The sequence below is a fragment of the Eleginops maclovinus genome, chromosome 20 (genome assembly GCF_036324505.1).
Source record: "Eleginops maclovinus isolate JMC-PN-2008 ecotype Puerto Natales chromosome 20, JC_Emac_rtc_rv5, whole genome shotgun sequence".
NCBI classification, from domain to species: domain Eukaryota; kingdom Metazoa; phylum Chordata; class Actinopteri; order Perciformes; family Eleginopidae; genus Eleginops; species Eleginops maclovinus.
This window is the reverse complement of record NC_086368.1, coordinates 29,527,203-29,548,000: the sequence shown is the minus strand read 5'-3', so window position 1 is coordinate 29,548,000 and position 20,798 is coordinate 29,527,203. Positions and strand designations below refer to the sequence as shown.

General features: G+C 44.5%; 3 protein-coding genes across 3 annotated transcripts; 2 read left to right on the top strand and 1 right to left on the bottom strand.

Annotated features, from left to right (window-relative positions):
- Positions 1 to 552: 552 nt before the first annotated feature.
- LOC134882486 (complement C1q subcomponent subunit C-like) lies at positions 553 to 12,028 on the top strand. Its single transcript, XM_063910220.1, has 7 exons — positions 553 to 743; positions 1,132 to 1,247; positions 2,165 to 2,227; positions 2,390 to 2,543; positions 2,868 to 3,008; positions 3,332 to 3,458; positions 11,753 to 12,028. Exons 1-7 carry the CDS (start codon positions 625 to 627, stop codon positions 11,885 to 11,887), a joined length of 855 nt encoding a protein of 284 aa, XP_063766290.1. The 5' UTR covers positions 553 to 624; the 3' UTR covers positions 11,888 to 12,028.
- A 946-nt stretch (positions 12,029 to 12,974) lies between these two features.
- Positions 12,975 to 15,869, top strand: LOC134882487 (complement C1q subcomponent subunit B-like). Its single transcript, XM_063910221.1, has 5 exons — positions 12,975 to 13,152; positions 13,539 to 13,695; positions 14,165 to 14,396; positions 14,806 to 14,923; positions 15,400 to 15,869. The coding sequence occupies exons 1-5, from the start codon at positions 13,150 to 13,152 to the stop codon at positions 15,616 to 15,618; spliced, it is 729 nt and encodes a 242-aa protein (XP_063766291.1). The 5' UTR covers positions 12,975 to 13,149; the 3' UTR covers positions 15,619 to 15,869.
- A 1,230-nt stretch (positions 15,870 to 17,099) lies between these two features.
- LOC134883396 (protein SPMIP1) lies at positions 17,100 to 20,093 on the bottom strand. Its single transcript, XM_063911733.1, has 5 exons — positions 19,989 to 20,093; positions 19,583 to 19,740; positions 19,189 to 19,381; positions 18,991 to 19,093; positions 17,100 to 17,800 (listed from the first exon to the last, which is right to left on the bottom strand). The coding sequence occupies exons 2-5, from the start codon at positions 19,735 to 19,737 to the stop codon at positions 17,682 to 17,684; spliced, it is 570 nt and encodes a 189-aa protein (XP_063767803.1). The 5' UTR covers positions 19,738 to 19,740; positions 19,989 to 20,093; the 3' UTR covers positions 17,100 to 17,681.
- Positions 20,094 to 20,798: the final 705 nt, after the last annotated feature.

Below are 20,798 nucleotides of genomic sequence, written 5' to 3'. Positions count from 1 at the left end.
TCAGACACCTTATGTGTGACCGGGATGTCAGGTTAAGTTTTGACGTATTGTCCTGGATTATTTATTCTGCTGCTCTGAGGATGTTGATTATCCATTCAGAACTAGTTCAAACCTCTTCCTATCCCTGAGACCTTCAGAGTTGGTTTGGCAACCGCTGTGGTAACTCGTGTCTGCAGTAAACGTCTTGTCAATTCTCCGGCCGTAACTCCGAATAAACCCAACAGTGTTTTTGACATCAAGTTCCTGCTCTCCAGCCTCTCTCTGTTTCATCTCCATTGCTTCAGAAGTTCCCACCACACCAATGAATACAAAGAATTATAAAACTCAATAACAAACTACAACATTTAAATGCTCTTACATATTTTTGTAAGCAAAGAATAATCTGATATCTTTCCAAACATCGTGCATACGGGATGCTTTCATCTCATGTATAGTGAATGTATAACCAGTGTTATTATTTAAGTTAAAGGAGATCATGCTTTTATTTTGAAGGTGTATTTAGGCTTATTGTATATATTGGAGACAGGTGGAGGTGGAGGTCAGTCTGATTCCCTCATGTTGTGTCTCTACTACTCTCAACAACTTCCCTCAAATGCAGAACTGAATACGAAGAGCTCTGAATAAATGATGGCCGACCTAAAGCTGCTGAATCTGTGCTTTCTGTCGGCAGCTCCTCCTACCATTCACTTCAGTTTTCTTGAAAGTCCCCGAGGAGCTTTTGATTCTTCCATCTGTTCTCTCCGGTGAGTTTTAACTTTTGTATTTTGCAATGTTTACGTGTTGATTAGAAGCATGTAGAAAAGAGAATCTGGGAATCATTATTGTGTGGTTCCATTTGCATTCAAATGGAACTTTTATTTTCATCATGAACTGAATATTTCAGCACATTTTAAAAGTCTGATATTTACCGAGCCTTGAGTGTTGCTGTTTCCTTTTGTCTTCCTTACTTTACTAATGCAATATATTTATTATCTTATGTATGAAAATAAAGATCTACTGATAATAAACTGAAACAGAGAGCTGTTGCTTTTCCTGTGTTGCTCCTTGTTTCCCGATCTACTCCTTCACTCCTCTCCAACACTTCACCTCCCATATTCACTTTTATCCTCTCCTCTCGTATCTCTATCCCAGGTTCCTCATCATGCTCCATCGTTGGTTAATCGTGATCAGTGCCTTGCTGTCCTTCACCATTTCCTCACTGGTGGCCATCGAGTCCTGCCCGGCTGTAGCGATGCCAGGGATACCAGGTAAGAGCATGCATGTACTGTATTGTGTTTGAAGTCACTAATTGGTTTGAGGACAACAGTTTTAAAGGCTGGAGTTTGGCATTTTGGTCGTCGCCATCTTGGGTTTTTTTGCAACCAACGCACCCGCAATTTTAAGGGGATCAAAATATAATTTTCCATGAATTGAAAGATCACTGTGAAGAGAGAGAATGCATGAGGATGCAACCTGTGAGGCAGGAGGTACCACGATCTATAGGTATAACCCTAACCCCATACCCCACTTTATAACCCTAACCCCAATCTTAATCTGTTTTATCGTTGAGCCTGACATTTTGGCCATCCCCATCTTGTTTTTTGGCAACTAAAGGTCCTTTTTAGGCGACCAAAGAGTTACAATAACACTTAAAATGGTTGAGACGTAAACATGAGCCAACAGCTGATGATTAGAGGGTAGCCCCACCATGAAGCATTCCTCCTTTATTTTCTATTGAACTCTAAATTAGATCGTTATTTAATCTATGAACATCATGCTGTGTTGAAGAAGACTTGAAGCTAGAGATTTTAGATCATGAACTCAATTGAAAAAGGTTCACTGAGGTGATAAATCAAGTGAGTATGAGGGTAACTCTCTCATTACCTTCTATACAATCTTGATAACTTATGCATAAAGTGAAGACGCCAACAGGGTGGCTCATTGAGAAACGTTCTCTCATGTTGTGAGGATATGAGCTTGTTGTAGATCGTTAGCAGTTAGTGTAAACGTTTGTCACAATTCATCTCATAGTTGATGGCTTGGTTCCATTCAAACGTATTATTGCAGAGAATTAAAAGGAACTTAACTTCTGGAACCTGAGTTGCTAAAAAGGTGGGCGGTCAGTGTCGAGCTCTGTTGGTTAAGTTTGTTTCCTTTAATTATTGCATCTGTCTTCCATCCTCAGGTATCCCTGGGCTTCCTGGCAGAGACGGTCGTGACGGACAGGAAGGACTGAAAGGGCAGTCAGGTAGTCCAAATTAAAAAACATTTATGCATTTAAATTTGACAATCCGGGGCAACTGGTTTAGCTCTTTTCAAACATACATTTTTAATTAGCTTGTCCATCCCCGGGTCGGCAGTGCAAGTGTTGTGTTGTTCACAATGTTCAGCCTATTGATGGTGTTTACAGGAGCTGTGTTGCAAGGTTCTGTTGGGCCTCAGAAGGGAGAGAAGGGGGAGCCGGGGGTAAGCGGGTTTCTTGGTAAACGAGGAGAGAGCGGGGATCCTGGAAAACAAGGGTTCCCTGGGCATTATGGACCTCCAGGTGAATCAGGAGAACCAGGGTGAGTAATCAGGGCAAATAAAGAAGAGTCCAGGACCTTCAAGATGAATGGTTTCTTTGAACCAGCACTGTCTTGGTCCAGAATTTAATGGGTGCTTCCTTGGACTATGCTTCTCCCTTCTACCAAGTTTCATGAAATCGGACGAGTAGTTTTCCTTGAATCCTAGAAACAAACCTACCCCAAAATTCATTGGAGTGCAAGCCATTTTTCAACCTTGCAGGGTTGAAATATTCCACAAGTTCCTGCAAAACTCAGCTATACGTCAACATCTGATCACCATGCAAATGTTTAAATAACTTTACATCTAATTTAAATAAATCTCAGGGCTGTTGGAATCCAGCAGCAGGCGGCCTTCAGTGTGGCCCGAGGCACCAACGATCACCCGGATCAAGCCAGCGTCATCCGGTTCACCAACGTCATCACCAACATGAACGACGACTACAACACAGAGACCGGGCGCTTCAGGTGTTTGCTTATAATGTCTGACACAATGTGCAAGATTTGGTCTGATCATAAGACTTTTTCTGAAGTGTTTTTGGACATAAACCTTCCTCCTAACCCGCTCGATTACCCTGGATGTCTGAATCAAATGCAATCCCACTGAGCGTTGTTGAGACATTTCATTCGAAATAACACATATCAGCGTCAGAAGGAGTCAGGGGAAAGTAAGCAGAAGAGAAAGAGAAGGAACCCTTAATAACCCTGTTGGTACTCGTGTCCAAGCTGCACAACCAGAGAGGGAAAAAGCATCCAGTCTTTAGTGAGCTAATCAAGTGTGTGTGTTTCAGGTGTCGGGTGTCAGGAACGTACTACTTTGTGTACCACGCCTCTTTGGATAACAAACTGTGTGTGCTGATGAAGCTCGACCAAGCAATGGTGGCATCGTTCTGCGATCACCGCCGCTTGAGGAGACAGGTATAAAACAATGCTACAGAATAATGAGACATTTCCACTTACAGTTAAAACTACATAGAAGTTATTCACAGGGCGTCTGAGACTCTGAGAATTAGGAAGGAACCATTAATGGTCCCACAGAGGGGAATGTACATTCTGCATTTGACCCATCCTAGTGTTAGGGTCAGTGGGCTGCCATATGTACTTGGTATTTGCTTGTCTTGTGTCAAATTTCCATACAAACTAATACACATACACACAGAAATGACCAGCACGGTAAATACATATAATAACTATCAGCATGTGACACTCTGTGAAAGCAAATGTCATTGAAGGAACTGTAGGGGTGATTTGGTTCGGGGAGAGTGAGTGTGGCGAGCAGACAGGGTCTCGGTCAGAAGACCCAAAGGGCAAGGATGCAATGAGGCAAGGAGAAGGCAGGGTTTAATGCAAGAACCAGTATTTATTTTCCCTTTTGGTCTTGATTATTTTGTGTGCTGCATGAGAAAACAAAGAAACAATACAACTACAATTAAATAACGAAGTGGTCAATCAAACAGAGAAACCAACAATCATGTGCAAATACACAATTCAGAACTAAACAGCAAAGGCAACGAACAAGCAACAATCATGTGTGAATACGCAATCCACAACTAAACAGCAAAGTAACAAACAAGCAACAAACAATTCCCACATGGCTCCTAGCACATGTCTGAGAACAAAGGGATCAGCAAAACTACCACAAAGGCATACAAATGAAACAATAAACAATGAATTGACCACTCACGTTAACTTGAAGACGCACACTTCAGGATATGTGGAGGAAACTCAGGACACAGGGTTAAATTGGTGTGCTGGCAGGGAGTGCAAAGGATGAACTAAAGGGTGAGCAGGCTATTTATAGTCTCCGCCCCTTAGCTGGCAGGTGGAGTGGGATTCAGTTTGGCAGATTCACCATATTAGAAAGATAACTGAAAAAAAAGGACGAAAATCCAGGGAGTCTTTTCATAGCCGCCCCGGAATTGGGATCAATTCCTCCTGAAAGAAAGACTCACTCTTCTTCCAACTCTGGAAGCACCATCAGACGACACACTGGTCTGGTGTAGGTTTGACGGCCGACCTGGACGTCAACGGACCGAACACGTCCGTCTCTACCGGCCATGACAGCTGTTACTCGACCTGTTGGCCAAGAGGCCCGCGGCAGTTGGGGGTCAAGGATCAGAACAGTCTTCCCTACTTCCAGATTCTGGACTTCCCTCAGCCACTTTCCTCTGGGTTGTAGGTTAGGCAAGTAGTCACGAATGAACCGTGTCCAGAAATGGTCCGCCAACATCTGGCTATGACGCCACTTCCTTCGCCCAAGGAGCTTGCTGTTGGCAAAGATGGCTTGTGGCAGGGAGGCGTCCCGCCGCCCCATCAGCAGCAAGTTGGGAGTGACCGGATCAGGATCACTGGCAGAAGATGAAAGATAGCCTAAAGGCTTTGAATTCATAATGCCTTCTACCTCAACCAGGACAGTGTGAAGGACAGCTTCAGAAGTGGTCTGATTCCCGAGGATCACTCGTAGGGCGTTCTTGACTGATCTGATTTCGCGCTCCCAGACTCCTCCAAAGTGTGGAGAACATGGCGGATTGAAGTTGAAGGAAATCTGCTGATTGGCCAAGTGTTCCTGAAGCTTGGGTTCCATGGCCTGGAAACATTGATTCAACTCCCTGTCCCCAGCACGGAAGTTTGTTCCCCTGTCCGCCCAGATCTCAAAGTGCTTGCCACGACGGGAGATGAAACGACGGAGTGCTAGGAGAAAGGCATCGACATCCATGCTTCCAAGCAAATCCAGATGTAAGCAACGAGTGGTTAAGCATTTAAAGATAATTCCCCATCGCTTCTCTGTTCTACGGCCATGGTGAATGATAAAGGGTCCAAAACAGTCTACACCAGTGGACCAGAATGGTGGTTTGAAGAGACGCAGCCTTGCTGGGGGCAGATCAGCCATCTTGGGCACTTCAGGAGAGGATTTCCACCTCTGACACTCTCTGCAACTGTGCTGATGTTTACGGATGGCTGGTCTTCCTCCCAGGATCCAATACTTGCGTCTCAACTCTCCAAAGACCCTCTCTGGCCCCGGATGCAGCAGGGACTCGTCATAGTACTTAATGATGAGCTGCGTAGTGGGATGCTTTGGGTCCAGAATGATTGGGTGGATGATGTCTGGGTCTAGGTCCTGGGACCTGCGTAGTCTTCCTCCTACCCGCATCAGCCCAACATCTGGATCAAGCTCAGGAGAGAGTTGAAGTAGACTACTTTGCCTAGAGAGAGGCTTTCCTTTACGGAGAGCGCTGAGTTCTTCAGGGAAGCATGACTCCTGGGCTTGTTGTAGAATGAAGGTTTCCGCTGCTGCACCTTCGGTCACTTTGTCGGATTGAGTCAATGTTTGGTCAGTAGCGGTGATGAGGTCACTCCAGCTTTGATGCTTAGAGGCATTCGGCAATACACTGGGGGCAGCAGAAACATTCAGGCACGTAGCAGCCTTCCTCAGTTCTGTGCTGTCTGTGAGGGATGAGGTGTGGGAAACACCTGGAGCAACAGGCCAGCAAGTCTCAGGGTGCTGAAGGAAGGCAGGTCCGTCCGTCCAGCAGCTAGGTTGCGCCAGGTCACGCAGTGTCTTGCCTCGGGTCAGGTCATCAGCTGGGTTGTTTGGACTGTCCACATACCTCCAGTCATCTGAGTCTGTGAGTTCTTGGATCTCTGCGATTCGAGTGCCAACAAAGACCTTGTAGTGGCACGACTCTGACTTCAACCAGGTCAGCACTGTGGTGGAGTCACTCCAAAGGATGGTTCGGGCCAATGACAAGGTAAGTTCAGACTTCAAGGTAGTGGCCAACTGCGCCCCTACCAAGGCCGCGCTCAGTTCAAGTCGAGGCATTGACAACTGTCTCTTTGGTGACACCCTGGAGCGGGCCATGACGAATGCCACATGAACATGATCTTGGCTGTCATGGACACGTAAGTAGACCACAGTGCCATAGGCCCTTTCTGAGGCATCACAGAAAACATGCAGCTCTCTGTGTACACCTGACTGGTCAGCACAAGAGGGCACATAGCAGCGAGGCAGTCTGATGCTTGAGAGGTCAGCCAGTTCCTGTTCCCACTTCAGCCATCGGTCAACCAGTTCAGATGGAATGATGGGGTCATCCCAGCCTCGTTTGGTCTTCCACAAGTCCTGAACCAGCACTTTGGCCCTGGTGGTATAAGGTAAGATATACCCTAAGGGGTCGTATTGACTGGCCAGAGTGCGATAGATTAGGCGGAGTGTGGGAATCTTGATGGGTGTCACACGGTGTTTGTATCCCAGGCTATCAGGAAGGCAGCTCCAGCGCAAACCTAAGGTGGATTCCTGGGGGTCAATGCCAGCTTGAGAGAGCCACAAGTCCGTGCTAGCAGATCTTGCCTCTGGAGGGAGATGTTCGACAACGCGGGAGTCATTACTCGCCCATTGGCGAATTTCGAATCCCCCGCGAGACAGTGTGGAACGAAGTTTGTCCAGAAGTGCTTTGGCTGTGGCCGAAGAAGGGAAGCTTTGCAGGCAGTTGTCGACATAGAATGCCCTCAACACTGAGTTCATCACTCCCTCATCACTCTCTGGGTGCTCTTTGGCTTGACGCTGCAGGGCATAAATGGCGCAACAAGGACTACAAGTTGTACCGAAAGGTAACACCTGCCACTCATAGGTCTTTGGGTAGGTATCTTGAGCCATAGCTCGCCAGAGGAATCTTAGCAGTGGCCTGTCAGCAGGGAGTAGATGAACTTGGTGGAACATAGATTTTATGTCACCACTGATGGCCACGCTGTGCTCACGGAAACGGAGGAGCACGCCAAGAAGAGAGGGATGCAGAGTTGGACCAGGAAGAAGGCTGCGATTCAGATTCAGGCCATGAAGCTGGAAAGAGCAGTTGAACACCAGCCGGTGTTTTCCACTCGCTTGTCTGATGATGTGATGTGGAACATACCAAGATTCTGAACCTGGCTGATCATCTTTGGGATCCACCTCCTTCACATACTCCATCTCGACCAGTTTCAGGATCTCCTGGTTGCAGATCTCAATGAGCTCAGGGTCCTTCTTCAACCTGCGTTCAGTTCCTCGCAGCCATGGCAACAAGTTATGGGTTGAAGAGGTTAGCCGTGGACTGTTCGGTGCTCTGAGCAATGGGGTAGCATATCGAGACACTCCACCTGCTTCTTTCACTGCAGTTTTCGTCTCGAGCAGCTCCAGGCAATAATGATCCTGCTTAGAGCGGGTTACTTCCTTCTCCTTACGGTGTGGAAAGGAATCGAGTCTCCACAGTCTCTCCACATTCTCCATCAACTCAGCAGTAGCTGGGCAGGATACAGTGTTGCAGAGTGTGAACAAGGCTTGTACATCAGAAGTCTGAAGTCGAGGTAAGGCATTGGCTGGGCCCTGAACAGCCCAACCCAAGGCAGTATGGACGGCGATGGGTCCCCCATAAGGTCCCATGTGGACAGGCTCTTTGGGCACCAACAAGTGGGAATGATCTGAGCCTATCAGGATCAGCGGCCGGGCTTGGACAAAGTCCGGTAAGGGTAGGCCTCGTAAGTGGGAATACTCCCTCTGCAGGTCAGAGGCGGGACAGGAATGCTCAGCCAAGTTGAGGACAGGAGCAGTAAAGGCATTGGCTATAAGGAATTTGATTTTCTTCTGGCTCACTGGGGAGATTGAACAGGAGATTGTCTCACCACTTATGGGAATCACCTCATGACGCACAGTTCTGAGATTCAGGACCTCTTCGGGTCCTTTTAGTTGCAGCTGGGACACTGCAGAGGTTAGGATGATCGTTCTTTCTGAACCATCGTCAAGTATGGCATATGTCTTCAGCCTCTGCCGGCCATTGATCAAGAAAATTGGGACTACCTTCAACATCACACGGGGAGATCTGTTTGGCTGATCCATGTACAGAGTGTCTGCAGAACAAGGTGCACGGACGAGCAGATTGAGGGTGTTTCCCGTTGCTGATTTCTCTGAGCCATGGGGGCCTTTAGATGTTGACGGTTGAGGTATGATGTTATGCAGGATGGTGAGATGCAACTCTTTGCAGACATTGCAAGGCTTTTTGAGGGTGCAATTATCTGGCTTATGACAGCGGGCACATCTGTAGCAACGATCATTCCTCTCTATCCAGGTTCTCAGTTGTGACGGGCTAAATTCTTTAACTTTCGGGCAAGTTCCCAGGAAGTGTTCCTTGTTGTTACAGTATGGACAAAAAGGTTGGAACTTGGGTTTCCCATGGATTGTCATCCCCCTTCCATGGCTTGGTTGAACATCAGGCTGGCTCTCCACAGTGGCGGTGTTGCTCAGGTACATCGTGGTCGGCGTCGCCCTTCTCCCCAGGTTCTTCTGGACTGGCTCTCGTCTCTCCACTGACGCAGGTCCCGAGACTTGTTGGGCAATACTCTTGGCCCGGGCTTTAACCTTGAGCCATGCTGAAAAATCTTCCAAGGTGTATGATTGTTCTGAACCCTCTTTCAAGATGCCACGAAGCAAACAGTGCTCAATGAAACTGTCTCGGTTTTGAAGGGGGAGCTTGGCAAGAAGCCTGTCTACGTGAGAGCCACACCGTAACTCCCTTCCGTCTGCACCTTCCACTGACCTCAGCATGCCAATCAATGAATGTACAGAAAGAGCGAAGTCCTGGAAAGCGTTGCTGTCACCAAGTCTGACAGGTGGTGAATTGAGGATGCTAGCTATTTCACTTTGGACCAACTGCCGTGGCTGGCCATACTTTGCCTTAAGGGCAGCAAGAGCGGAAGTGTAGGGAGTTGAGGCGTGCATATAGGACTTTGCCAGTTTGTATGCACTTGGCAGCCTCAAGTGATCCATAAGGACCTGAAACTTGTACTGTTCAGAAAGGTGAGCGTGGATATCTAAGAGATTCTCCAACGCCATGGTAAGCAGAACAAAGTCACTTTCCTTTCCGCTCTCAAAATAAGGCAATCTTGGCTTCGGGATGCCAAAGGCAGTCGCTACTAAAAGCTCCATTATACTAGCGCCCTCTGATACCCTCTCAATGGGGTTAGGCAAGGAAAGAGGTGCAGGTTTCTCACGAACCGGATCTGAAGGCCTCTGACTCCTGGCCGGACGAGGTGCGGTCAGCGCTATGTGGTGAAACAAAGGAGGTGATGGAGCCGCATGCTCGGGACTGGAAGTCTGAAGTAATGTGTGACTCTCAGCAGTAGGATCAGAAGTTGCTGCTTGACTCACAGCATCTACAGGTAGACTCACAGCTGGAGGTAAGTGGTGGTACGAAAGAGATTGTTCACTCACTGGAACTTGATAGGAGACCGATGTCTGAGGAACCTCAGGGGGAGCCTGCTGCTCGGAGAACAGATCAACAGGTTCAGCTGAATCCAGGACTCTGGAGCTCAGGGAAAAAGGAGCAAGCACTTGAGGTGGGTCATTCACACTGGACATAGCTGGCGGAGCGGGTGGATGTTCTGTGGTCATTCCTACATCCCCAGTGAAGGATGTGATTAATCGAGCCTCTTCCAGTTCTCTTCGGACTTTCCGTAGTCGTCGCTGTAGAGTAAGAGACCGGGTCATCCTCTCTCTCTCCTTCAAAGCTTCTTGTGCTCGCCTATCCAGTTCTTGTGCCCGTTCATCTATAGCTTGTTCCTCCTCAATCTGACGCTGTATCTCCTGCAGTTCTCCAAGTTTCCTCCTCTCATCGACCATGGCCGCCTGTTGTGGGGTGAGCTCCACCTGTTGGCTCCTGCGTGAGCTTCGGGAGCTTCCACTAGCATAAGTGGAGCTAGAAGAGAAGGCCGTCTTCGACCTTGGTGGTGGCTCACGCTTGTCGCTCTTGCCCCTGGATCTGCCAGGTCTCACATCTCTCAGGTGGATCGGAGCAGATGCTGGCTGTGTAGCTGGCTGTGGAGCGGGCAGTGGAGCGGGCAGGGGAGCGGGCAGTGGAGCGGGCTGAAGAGCTGCTGATTCAAGCTGGACATAGTCGTGGGTAACTTCATAGTCCTCTTCTTCTTCCTCCTCGACTGTCGTCTCTTCCTCCTCCACTCCTCGTTCCTCAGCGGCTGTGTTCTCTCTCAGCGTCTGATCAGGGTTTTCATGGTCATCCGCCTGGACATCAACAGCACCTGGGGGTGGAGGCGGCAGTACGGCTGCTTGGCTGTGACGAGGGAGGCTTTTGGGCTGGCTGGAGAGTTTCCCATCAGGATCCAGGAAGCCATAGCGGTCAGGTGGACGTCTCTCTCGTGTAGGTCTGGATACCGTCCCCTCACTTCTGGTTCCAGCTTGGGGGGCCTTCTCTGGCAACGTCAACTCTCTTGACTCCTTACCGTTGCCTGCCATGGTATCACTCACTCAGTATCCGGCTCGAAGGACCATTGAAGGAACTGTAGGGGTGATTTGGTTCGGGGAGAGTGAGTGTGGCGAGCAGACAGGGTCTCGGTCAGAAGACCCAAAGGGCAAGGATGCAATGAGGCAAGGAGAAGGCAGGGTTTAATGCAAGAACCAGTATTTATTTTCCCTTTTGGTCTTGATTATTTTGTGTGCTGCATGAGAAAACAAAGAAACAATACAACTACAATTAAATAACGAAGTGGTCAATCAAACAGAGAAACCAACAATCATGTGTGAATACGCAATCCACAACTAAACAGCAAAGTAACAAACAAGCAACAAACAATTCCCACATGGCTCCTAGCACATGTCTGAGAACAAAGGGATCAGCAAAACTACCACAAAGGCATACAAATGAAACAATAAACAATGAATTGACCACTCACGTTAACTTGAAGACGCACACTTCAGGATATGTGGAGGAAACTCAGGACACAGGGTTAAATTGGTGTGCTGGCAGGGAGTGCAAAGGATGAACTAAAGGGTGAGCAGGCTATTTATAGTCTCCGCCCCTTAGCTGGCAGGTGGAGTGGGATTCAGTTTGGCAGATTCACCATATTAGAAAGATAACTGAAAAAAAAGGACGAAAATCCAGGGAGTCTTTTCAGTCATAAATAGCATAAATCGACCACATTTTGTAACTGAGGTTAACATTTCTGTCTCTTCCTGGATCAGAGTTGCTCTAAGAAGTTTCCTAAATCACTCGGAAGATTGAAGACCTGTTTTTAAAGTCTCTTTTGTGAAAACAGCCGCAGGAGATTTGACAGTACTCTGACTCTGAGCTAAAGCACAGTGGCATGTAATTAGTGGCGGTAGATTTTGAGTGTCTGCAAAAAGATGCACCTTTAACTTCTAAATATAATAAAACACTTCTTGATTTGGACTCCAGGTGACGTCGGGCAGCTTGGCGATCTACGTGTCCAGGGATCAGGAGGTTTGGCTGGAGACTGAAGACTACACAGGGATGAGAGGAAAACGGGAGGGTTACAGCATCTTCTCCGGCTTCCTGCTGCACCCCCACTGACCCCCAGGACGGACAAACAAAACAGCCTTTTCCTCATTATTAACAGATTTCAACTCAAGGCTGAAATGTAAATCAGCTTAGTGTCTATCCCATTTCAAATTGAATTTCAATCTTTCAAATAAAAGCACATATTTGACATTTGCACGCTTCCTGTTTCCTTACCTAAAGTCCCAAAGTGGTTAAAAACTGTGTGTTATATTTTAGATCCAAACAAAAATGCAAGGAAAAGAAAGAGGATCTGAGAATGAAGAGTTGGTTTATTTCTCAGGATGTCCTTTTAATACATTGCCTGTAGATCAGCTCTTTGTTGATGAATACTGTTGGCTAAATTCAATATTTTGTGGAACAGATACCGACCTGCAGACTCGGGTTAGTACTTTAAAAAACACTGCCAGGAAAACAGATACAAAAACGGGGAAGTTCAGAGAAACACAACAGAACAAAATGTTAATTTTGCAATCATATTATTTAATCAGAAAGATTCAATCATGCTGGATCATCAGTTCTTCCTTGTGGGAGATTTTCTTGACTTCTCCGTTATGTGTTTCACTTCCTCTGGTGGAGGATTTGCTAATACGGATTTTACAGATTAACAGGAAAATAAATCAAATCCTGCATGACAGTCACTTAAATCAAAATACAGCAGTTAGTGTAGAAAAACCCTTTACACTGCGTCCGTTATTAGCAGGAATATGAATTACATATTCAAAGTTGAATTGTCCTCAATAACAGAACCCTTAAATTGAATGTGAAGCTACAATATCAGAATATGGCTCAAACCTTTAAGCATGAACACTACTAGTGGAATAATAATATAACCATTGAGCTTAACTTGCAATCAGGTATGTTTACATACATATTACCCCAGATGCACCAATAAGCATTTAACCGTTGTAGAAGGTCAAAGTTGAGTAAATCTGAACTACTGTATGTATGTTTGATGTGATTAAATACATATTTTACAACATGCATGATTGTGTTTAATATCCTTATCTTCAAAGTAACTTCACGAGAAAAATTAACAGTGGAGTAAGAATGAAATGCTAATAAACCGGTGCAAGAACCTGAAACTCACACATAGACTTTTGCTTTTTACTCTATTACTTGAAGTGTGACATCCTAAAGATATGAATACAAACAGAGCATGCGCTGCTGAGCTGTTTCACTTCCTGTTTATGCTTCCAGACTGAAGCTGAAACATCTCTGCTCTATCCCATCAACGTATCACTTCACCACAAGACGAGGGACTGCTTTATCTGCAAATGGTGAGGCTTTTGTGTTTATTTAAAAGAATACAGACATTGTAATGTAGATAGAGAGAGAGAAAAGGACTTATTCAGAGAGCAGCATGAGTGATGGAGAAGAGGACAGTTTTTCTTCATTGTTTTTTAAATGTATTTTCTTTAGCAATTATTTTATGTCCAACCTTAGTCTCGATGTGAATATTGCACATAGTGTAAATATATGGTTGTTAAATACCAGGTTTTGACCAAAAAGTGTCTGTTATTTCACAAAATGTGGGTTTATAGGCACTTCAGAAACCCAAATGCAACTGCACAAGCACAGATCTTCTTTTTAATTAGACGTCCTCATATATAGGCAGTCCTCCTAAGTAACAAAAACAAGTTTCTGTGTGTCTGTGTTTGCTCAGGCCCCCCGGTGGCTGAGCTGCAGTACTGCAGTGGTTCTGCTCATGCTTCTCATCACTCCGGCCGTCACACAGTCCTGCAGCCCGGGGATCCCCGGGATACCGGGCACCCATGGGCCCAACGGCATGGACGGTCTGAAGGGAGAGAAGGGAGACCCTGGTGAGCTCACGTCAGATACCTTTCATAAAATAATGTTTGGCTGTATAAGTTTACCGAAATGTTTTCTAAAATTTGACTCTGCTGGTACATTTTCACAACTCGTGGATGTTGAACACATTTATGTCGCTCATATTTTTTTAATTAAGCAAATAAACTTTACATTTAAGTTGCAATTTGGAAGAGATTTAGACAAATTCACTTACCAGTTCTGCAGGAAGGGAAAATATTTTCACACAATTTTGTATTTTTCAATATTTTCATTTTCATCCAAAAAACCATAAATCCTTTGACTGACTGACGGCTTTCATTTCTCTGACAAGATTAGTCTCTCCTACTTCTAAACTACTTCATACATTCTCAAAGACATTTTGAGGGGAAGTTCTTTTGTTATTATGATCTTAGTTTTGAAATGTAAATGTCCTGATCAGTTTACAGTGACCAAATGTGACGTGTTTCTCTGGATGAACAGGTGAGGCAGGTCAGCCTGTCAGGGGCCAGAAGGGGTTCCAAGGTCTTGTGGGCCCCCCAGGACGCCCCGGCATGAAGGGGGATGTGGGTCTTCCGGGGTCTCCTGGTAACCCGGGCCGGATTGGGGAGAAGGGAAGACCATTCAACCCTTCGAACCAGCAGAAATCTTTCTTCTCCTACAAACGGGTGATAGCTCATCCACCAGAGCTCGACAACACCCTCAACTTCAACAAGTCAGTGCTGCCGAGGTTTAAAGTAGGGTTTAAAGACTGTAAAGGCTTGAATGGTTTAATCTTCATCTTAAAGTAGCCATTAAAACCAAGCCAAAGTATTCATCTACAGTATTAAATATGCAGAAACAACATTCAGAGTTTGAATGATGCTAACCTTCTAGAACAAATCTGCCGACACAAATAGACTAAGTTAGTAAATGAAATCCTTAAATGTGTATTTTGGATGAGTTCCTTCCACTAGTCCACTTAAAAGAAGACTATGGAAGCATATTAAGCCAAATGACAAGTATAAGTGGTAATCAAACCATTTTATTTGAATATATCAACGTCTTTATGGATGCATGAAGGTAATAAAGATTTCAAATGACCCCGAAACGTTTTTTAATGGTGTGTAAAACTCTTCCCACAGCCAGATTTTGCCGGACCTCGATGAGCAGTTTCGTGGAGAGTCGCTGACCAACGGGTCGTTCATATGCACCGTCAGTGGGATCTACTTCTTCAGTTATCACGTGTCAGCAAAGAGCAGAGTGAGTTCTATTAATGTGTTGTCCTTTTTGTTTTTTAAATCATGGTTTACTTCTTACTTATTGTGTTTTTTAGGAAGTATAATGTCTGCATCCCTAGCTTATTTTTTTTATAATGAAGTCTATTCACTTTACTTTATCTGCACTATACTTCTGCTGTTTGGAAAATGCATGTTTCCCCGAGACAAATAAAGGAATTCTGATTCTGATTCTGGCTTACGTTAGGAGGAGGCATTTGGCTTTGGTAGTAAAGCACTCTGTGGCTCTTCTACCTCAGCGGGAGAGGACTCTTTAAAGTAGAGACACTACTCTTCCTCTGAGTACTTCTTCTACCTCAGCAGGAGAGGACTCTTTAAAGTAGAGACACTACTCTTTCTCTGAGTACTTCTTCCACCTCAGCAGGAGAGGACTCTTTAAAGTAGAGACACTACTCTTCCTCTGAGTACTTCTTCTACCTCTGTGTACTTCTATGATCATAGGTGTGTCTGAAGCTGATGAAGAACACCGACATTCACTTGGCGATGTGTGACACGTCGGAGGGTTTCCTGGTGACCTCGGGCTCGGCGGTGCTGGAGCTGCTGGCCGGAGACTCTGTGTCTCTGCAGCCGACGAGGTACAACAGCATGGTGACCAGAATGGACAGCACCAGCCACATCTTCACCGGCTTCCTGATCTCCCCCACCGACCCCGCCATCTGATCCACAACATCATCATCGTTTAGAAAATAACAAACTTCTAATCGGGGACATTTGCAGCCATTAAAGGAAATGTGTGCAAAGATCAGTAGAGTTAATAAAGGATCAATAGGTGTTGCTTTAAAGAACTCAGTTTTTTGTGTGTGTTTTAGCCCTTAACTACAAATAATGTGTGTTTTACGTTATTGATTTCCAATAAACTGCATTGTAGCTTCCTTTCTTACAGCCAGTCATAAAATCATTCCATCATTTCATCATCCGTCGTCTTCATTTTAAGGGGAGTCTTCATTTTCTTTAAATACAGTTGGCCTAAAGCTTCGGTTTGTATTCATTTCTGAGGAGAAAGGTACATTGGCTTACCATTTTATATATAAACATTATAATTATATCACAGGATGAGGACATTTTGAAGACCTGAACACAAGCGTTATATTCGCAGAGCCTCGCATTAGAAAAATATATGGATTAAAAACCTAAAGAAACCAGAAGCCTATTAAGTATGTTTGATTGTTAAAGAGAACCATAATACACAGGTGGAATGGAATTATGAGTTTCCAAAATAACAGCAAACGTGATCTCAGATGCAATACTTACAGGAAGGGATCTGTTGGTGTTTTATAGCAACTTCCTGCAGTTTTTTGCATTCGTTATTTGGGTAAATTTTGCAGATGATGCATTAAATATACACTTAGGCAAGAACACATTTCAGAGGCAAATACTAAATGTTTTACTGATATGACATGCTGCGGTCCTGTGCTACACATCTACACCGTATATTAGTATAAACACATTGAGAAATTACAATATCAAATGCATTCTGTAAACAGACTAATAATATATAACTGCTAAATACTATGGAAAGAGCCATCCTGCGTAATGGTTTTTGCACAGTGAGCTGAAAATACTTCTACTTTATGTTATACAAAGAAATGTGTACAGTAGGAATTAAACAGGCAGAAGCTTCATGAGGATACTACGATCAATATTCAATGTTGTGGTGTGTAACATTTCCTCCAGTGACTCACTAACTAAAAACTCTGAGGGGTCAGGTGTCGGTCTCTCTGAGTGACAGCAGCTCGTTAATTATCCATCACACAGGATCAGGTGAGCGGACACTTAACCTGACAGCCGTGTGGTCGTACAGCGACACAGTAACAGGAAGTAGAGGATCCTCTCTCCCACTAGGAAGCCGCTAACCCCGTCATGCACTCTGTTAATCTCTCAGATATGTTGTACCTGGCCAGTAATTGTCCCATCATTTTAATTGTGAAGTTGTTAAAATGAGTGTTTGTGAATCGTATCACTCCAAATTAAAATAAATAATTGAAGTTCAAAAAGCTTGGTCAAACAAACAAAACAACTGTGTAATTTTAATCAAACTTTAACTGAAAAAGCATAATTAATTAATTCTATAGTTAATTTATTGAATTGTAGGATTGGTAAACTCCCTTAAAAACCCAAATAGAAGCTTTATATTTATTTTATGAAACCACACATTTTGTAGTGAAACATGAAATGATTTGATTTGTAAAACAGAGTTAGTATTCATTTACCTTTTCAGTCATTAAACAGCAAATACAGCATGTGTATACATTCACCAGCTAGCATAGCATAACAGTGCTAACACCAGTTAATGATGGACTAACGTACAATCTGCTAACGTTTGTTTCCAGAGGTTTTTAGGAATGAGAAACCTTCATCTAATCTCTCTGGGTATCGAGGAACCCTTTCACACAACGTTTAACCTCCACTTTTTCTTCAAGCTCACTTAAAATCCACAAAACAAGCCTGACTGTGAAGAAATCTGAAGAAGTCATAGAGTCCATGAAGCATGTAGTTGTCGGACCCTCTGACCAATGCTGCATTATGATTGGACAGTCTGTGTTCAAGGGGCGGGACTTCCCCAAACGACATGAGCTATGGGAACATTGTGTTAGACGTGTTAGAACTGTTGATCACTATAATTAAAATCAGGGTGTGCTATAACACATACTATGAAAGATACATCCAATTAAATCCTGTCCCCTCTCATTAAAGAGCGCCCCCTGGTGTCTGGAGGCTGAACTTCAGCCCAGGGTGTCGGTGGCTGAGGGGTTGCTGAACACACCGTTCCTGGCGTAGAAGGTGCTCTTCACCACGGAGGACTTTGCTCGGGAGGGTGTTTTGTAATCCATAGTGTAGTCACCTGTAGGCAGACAGGCAGCGTTAATGTGGAGAGAATAACTGAGAGAATACAGAGACGATATAAACCAATCAGAGCAGACTGGGCTCAGCAGGAGAGGACTCTTTAAAGTAGAGACGCTACATACTGATATACACCTGAACATCAGCAGGAGAGGACTCTTTAAAGTAGAGACACTACATACTGATATACACCTGAACATCAGCAGGAGAGGACTCTTTAAAGTAGAGACACTACATACTGATATACACCTGAACATCAGCAGGAGAGGACTCTTTAAAGTAGAGACACTACATACTGATATACACCTGAACATCAGCAGGAGAGGACTCTTTAAAGTAGAGACTCTACATACTGATATTCACCTGAACATCAGCAGGAGAGGACTCTTTAAAGTAGAGACTCTACATACTGATATACACCTGAACATCAGCAGGAGAGGACTCTTTAAAGTAGAGACTCTATATACTGATATACACCTGAACATCAGCAGGAGAGGACTCTTTAAAGTAGAGACTCTACATACTGATATACACCTGAACATCAGCAGGAGAGGACTCTTTAAAGTAGAGACACTACATACTGATATACACCGGAACATCAGCAGGAGAGGACTCTTTAAAGTAGAGACACTACATACTGATATACACCTGAACATCAGCAGGAGAGGACTCTTTAAAGTAGAGACTCTACATAGTGATATACACCTGAACATCAGCAGGAGAGGACTCTTTAAAGTAGAGACTACATACTGATATACACCTGAACATCAGCAGGAGAGGACTCTTTAAAGTAGAGACTCTATATACTGATATACACCTGAACATCAGCAGGAGAGGACTCTTTAAAGTAGAGACTCTACATACTGATATACACCTGAACATCAGCAGGAGAGGACTCTTTAAAGTAGAGACACTACATACTGATATACACCGGAACATCAGCAGGAGAGGACTCTTTAAAGTAGAGACACTACATACTGATATACACCTGAACATCAGCAGGAGAGGACTCTTTAAAGTAGAGACTCTACATAGTGATATACACCTGAACATCAGCAGGAGAGGACTCTTTAAAGTAGAGACTACATACTGATATACACCTGAACATCAGCAGGAGAGGACTCTTTAAAGTAGAGACACTACATACTGATATACACCTGAACATCAGCAGGAGAGGACTCTTTAACTCACCCAGCCTCCAGCCGTACTCCCAGGAGGAGAGCACTGGAAAGTCAAACTTGTCCTCAGGTCTGATGTGGCCACGTCTCTGCAGGTACAGACGGCGCCCTTTACCCTGCAGAGGACATTTAGTTTAAAACACCAAAGTTACAGAATAACAGAAACTGAAACACACTAAAGACTCTCCTTTAAGAGTCCTTTTATTCTTACGTGGTGTGATGAGTCCTGGTAGAGAGCGTGTCTGGTGTTCGGAGAGACTGGTCTCATGAGCGGGGAGACATTGGGACGACCCTCCCCCTCCAAAGAGATCTCAGGAGGAGGAAGAAGAGGACGAGGAGGAGGAGGAAGAGGAGGAAGGTCGCTCTGCTCCTTGTTGGCTCTGGTGACCGGAGGCAGGACAGGCCTAACGTGTGGAGCAGAAACACAAGACGTTTAGCCAAGAAGCATCCGTTATAATCACAGGTTCAGGACTGACTCACTAAAACAGAAAACCTGAAGATGAGGAAGCATTTCAACACTCTGGGTTCCTTTGTCTGAGCCCGAAATAAGGACTGCGGTTTGCACACGCAGTTTCACATCATTCAGAGTGAAAGAATCGGCTCACTGGGTGTCGCCGGGCAGATTAGTCCCCTCTGAGCTGATTTTTGGTGGCTGGTTGGATGGGTAGAGGTGGCTGTAGCGGCTCTTCCAGGCCAAACGGGTCAGCATCTCCTTCTGGATCTGCTCTCTGTAGCAGTTCTGGCTCTGAGTCGTCAGCATCTCCTGCCAGAAAGCTTCATTTAGCAACGCTGTGTGACATTTATTCCCATCCTTATGAGACTTAATGTAAAGACTGGTGGTCATTGTTCACCTGCTGCCATCCATATGCTCAAACTGCTCTCTTTTATGACCAAAAGAGATAACAAATCTAAAGGTTTTAAAAGTTTGCAGATGCTACAAGGTGTATCTCTGCGGCTAAAATCGTATTAAAGAACAATTTCGTTAAATAATTGTTAAATATCTTCATTTACCTCTGTGTTGTTCCTGATGCAGAGCAGCTTCTCACGGAGGAAAAGAGAAGTGGATCAGATAACACACTGTAACCTAAGGAAATATCTCACACACACACACACACACACACACACACACACACACACACACACACACACACACACGTAACCCTAACCCTAACCCTTTGTCTATGCTTTGACCTTTGCGGAACAGCGCCCCCTGTGGCCACACATGGCAACGAGGCAATATTTTCACACATTTCATTTTAAAACATTCAGTTTCTTATTTGACCAAGAATTAAAGCTATGGCTCCACTATTTAGAACTAAAGAAAAAAAAAGAAACCAAAACCAACTTTTTATTTGAGAAATATTCCATAAAAATGAAAATCACCTTTCTTAGTTTTTGTTTTTTAATTTGTATATGATAAGCTAAAGTGGACCTTTATTTATCAAGGGAAATGAAGGGGGAATTCAGGAGTTTAATCAGCAACAGGGTGAGAGCGAAAGGCAGGACAGGTTCACACAAAGATAATCAAATTAAAGATAAAATCAAAATGATAAACAGCTACGTAACTGTTACAAGAAATTAAGTAAATGAACATTTTTGTGTCTGAGTGTTAAATATGTGTACATGTAAGTGTGCAGATACTAAACCAACAGTGCAGATTTAAGGGTTACTTTTTAAATCAGTTGCCCCTGGTTCTGCACCTGGGAAACCCCGTATATAATGTGTGATGTTCAGATATTTCCTCGGATAAAGAAACACGTTTTCTACATCATCTTATTTTCATTTCTTCTTAGAGACGTCTTCACTTTAGCGTTCTTTATT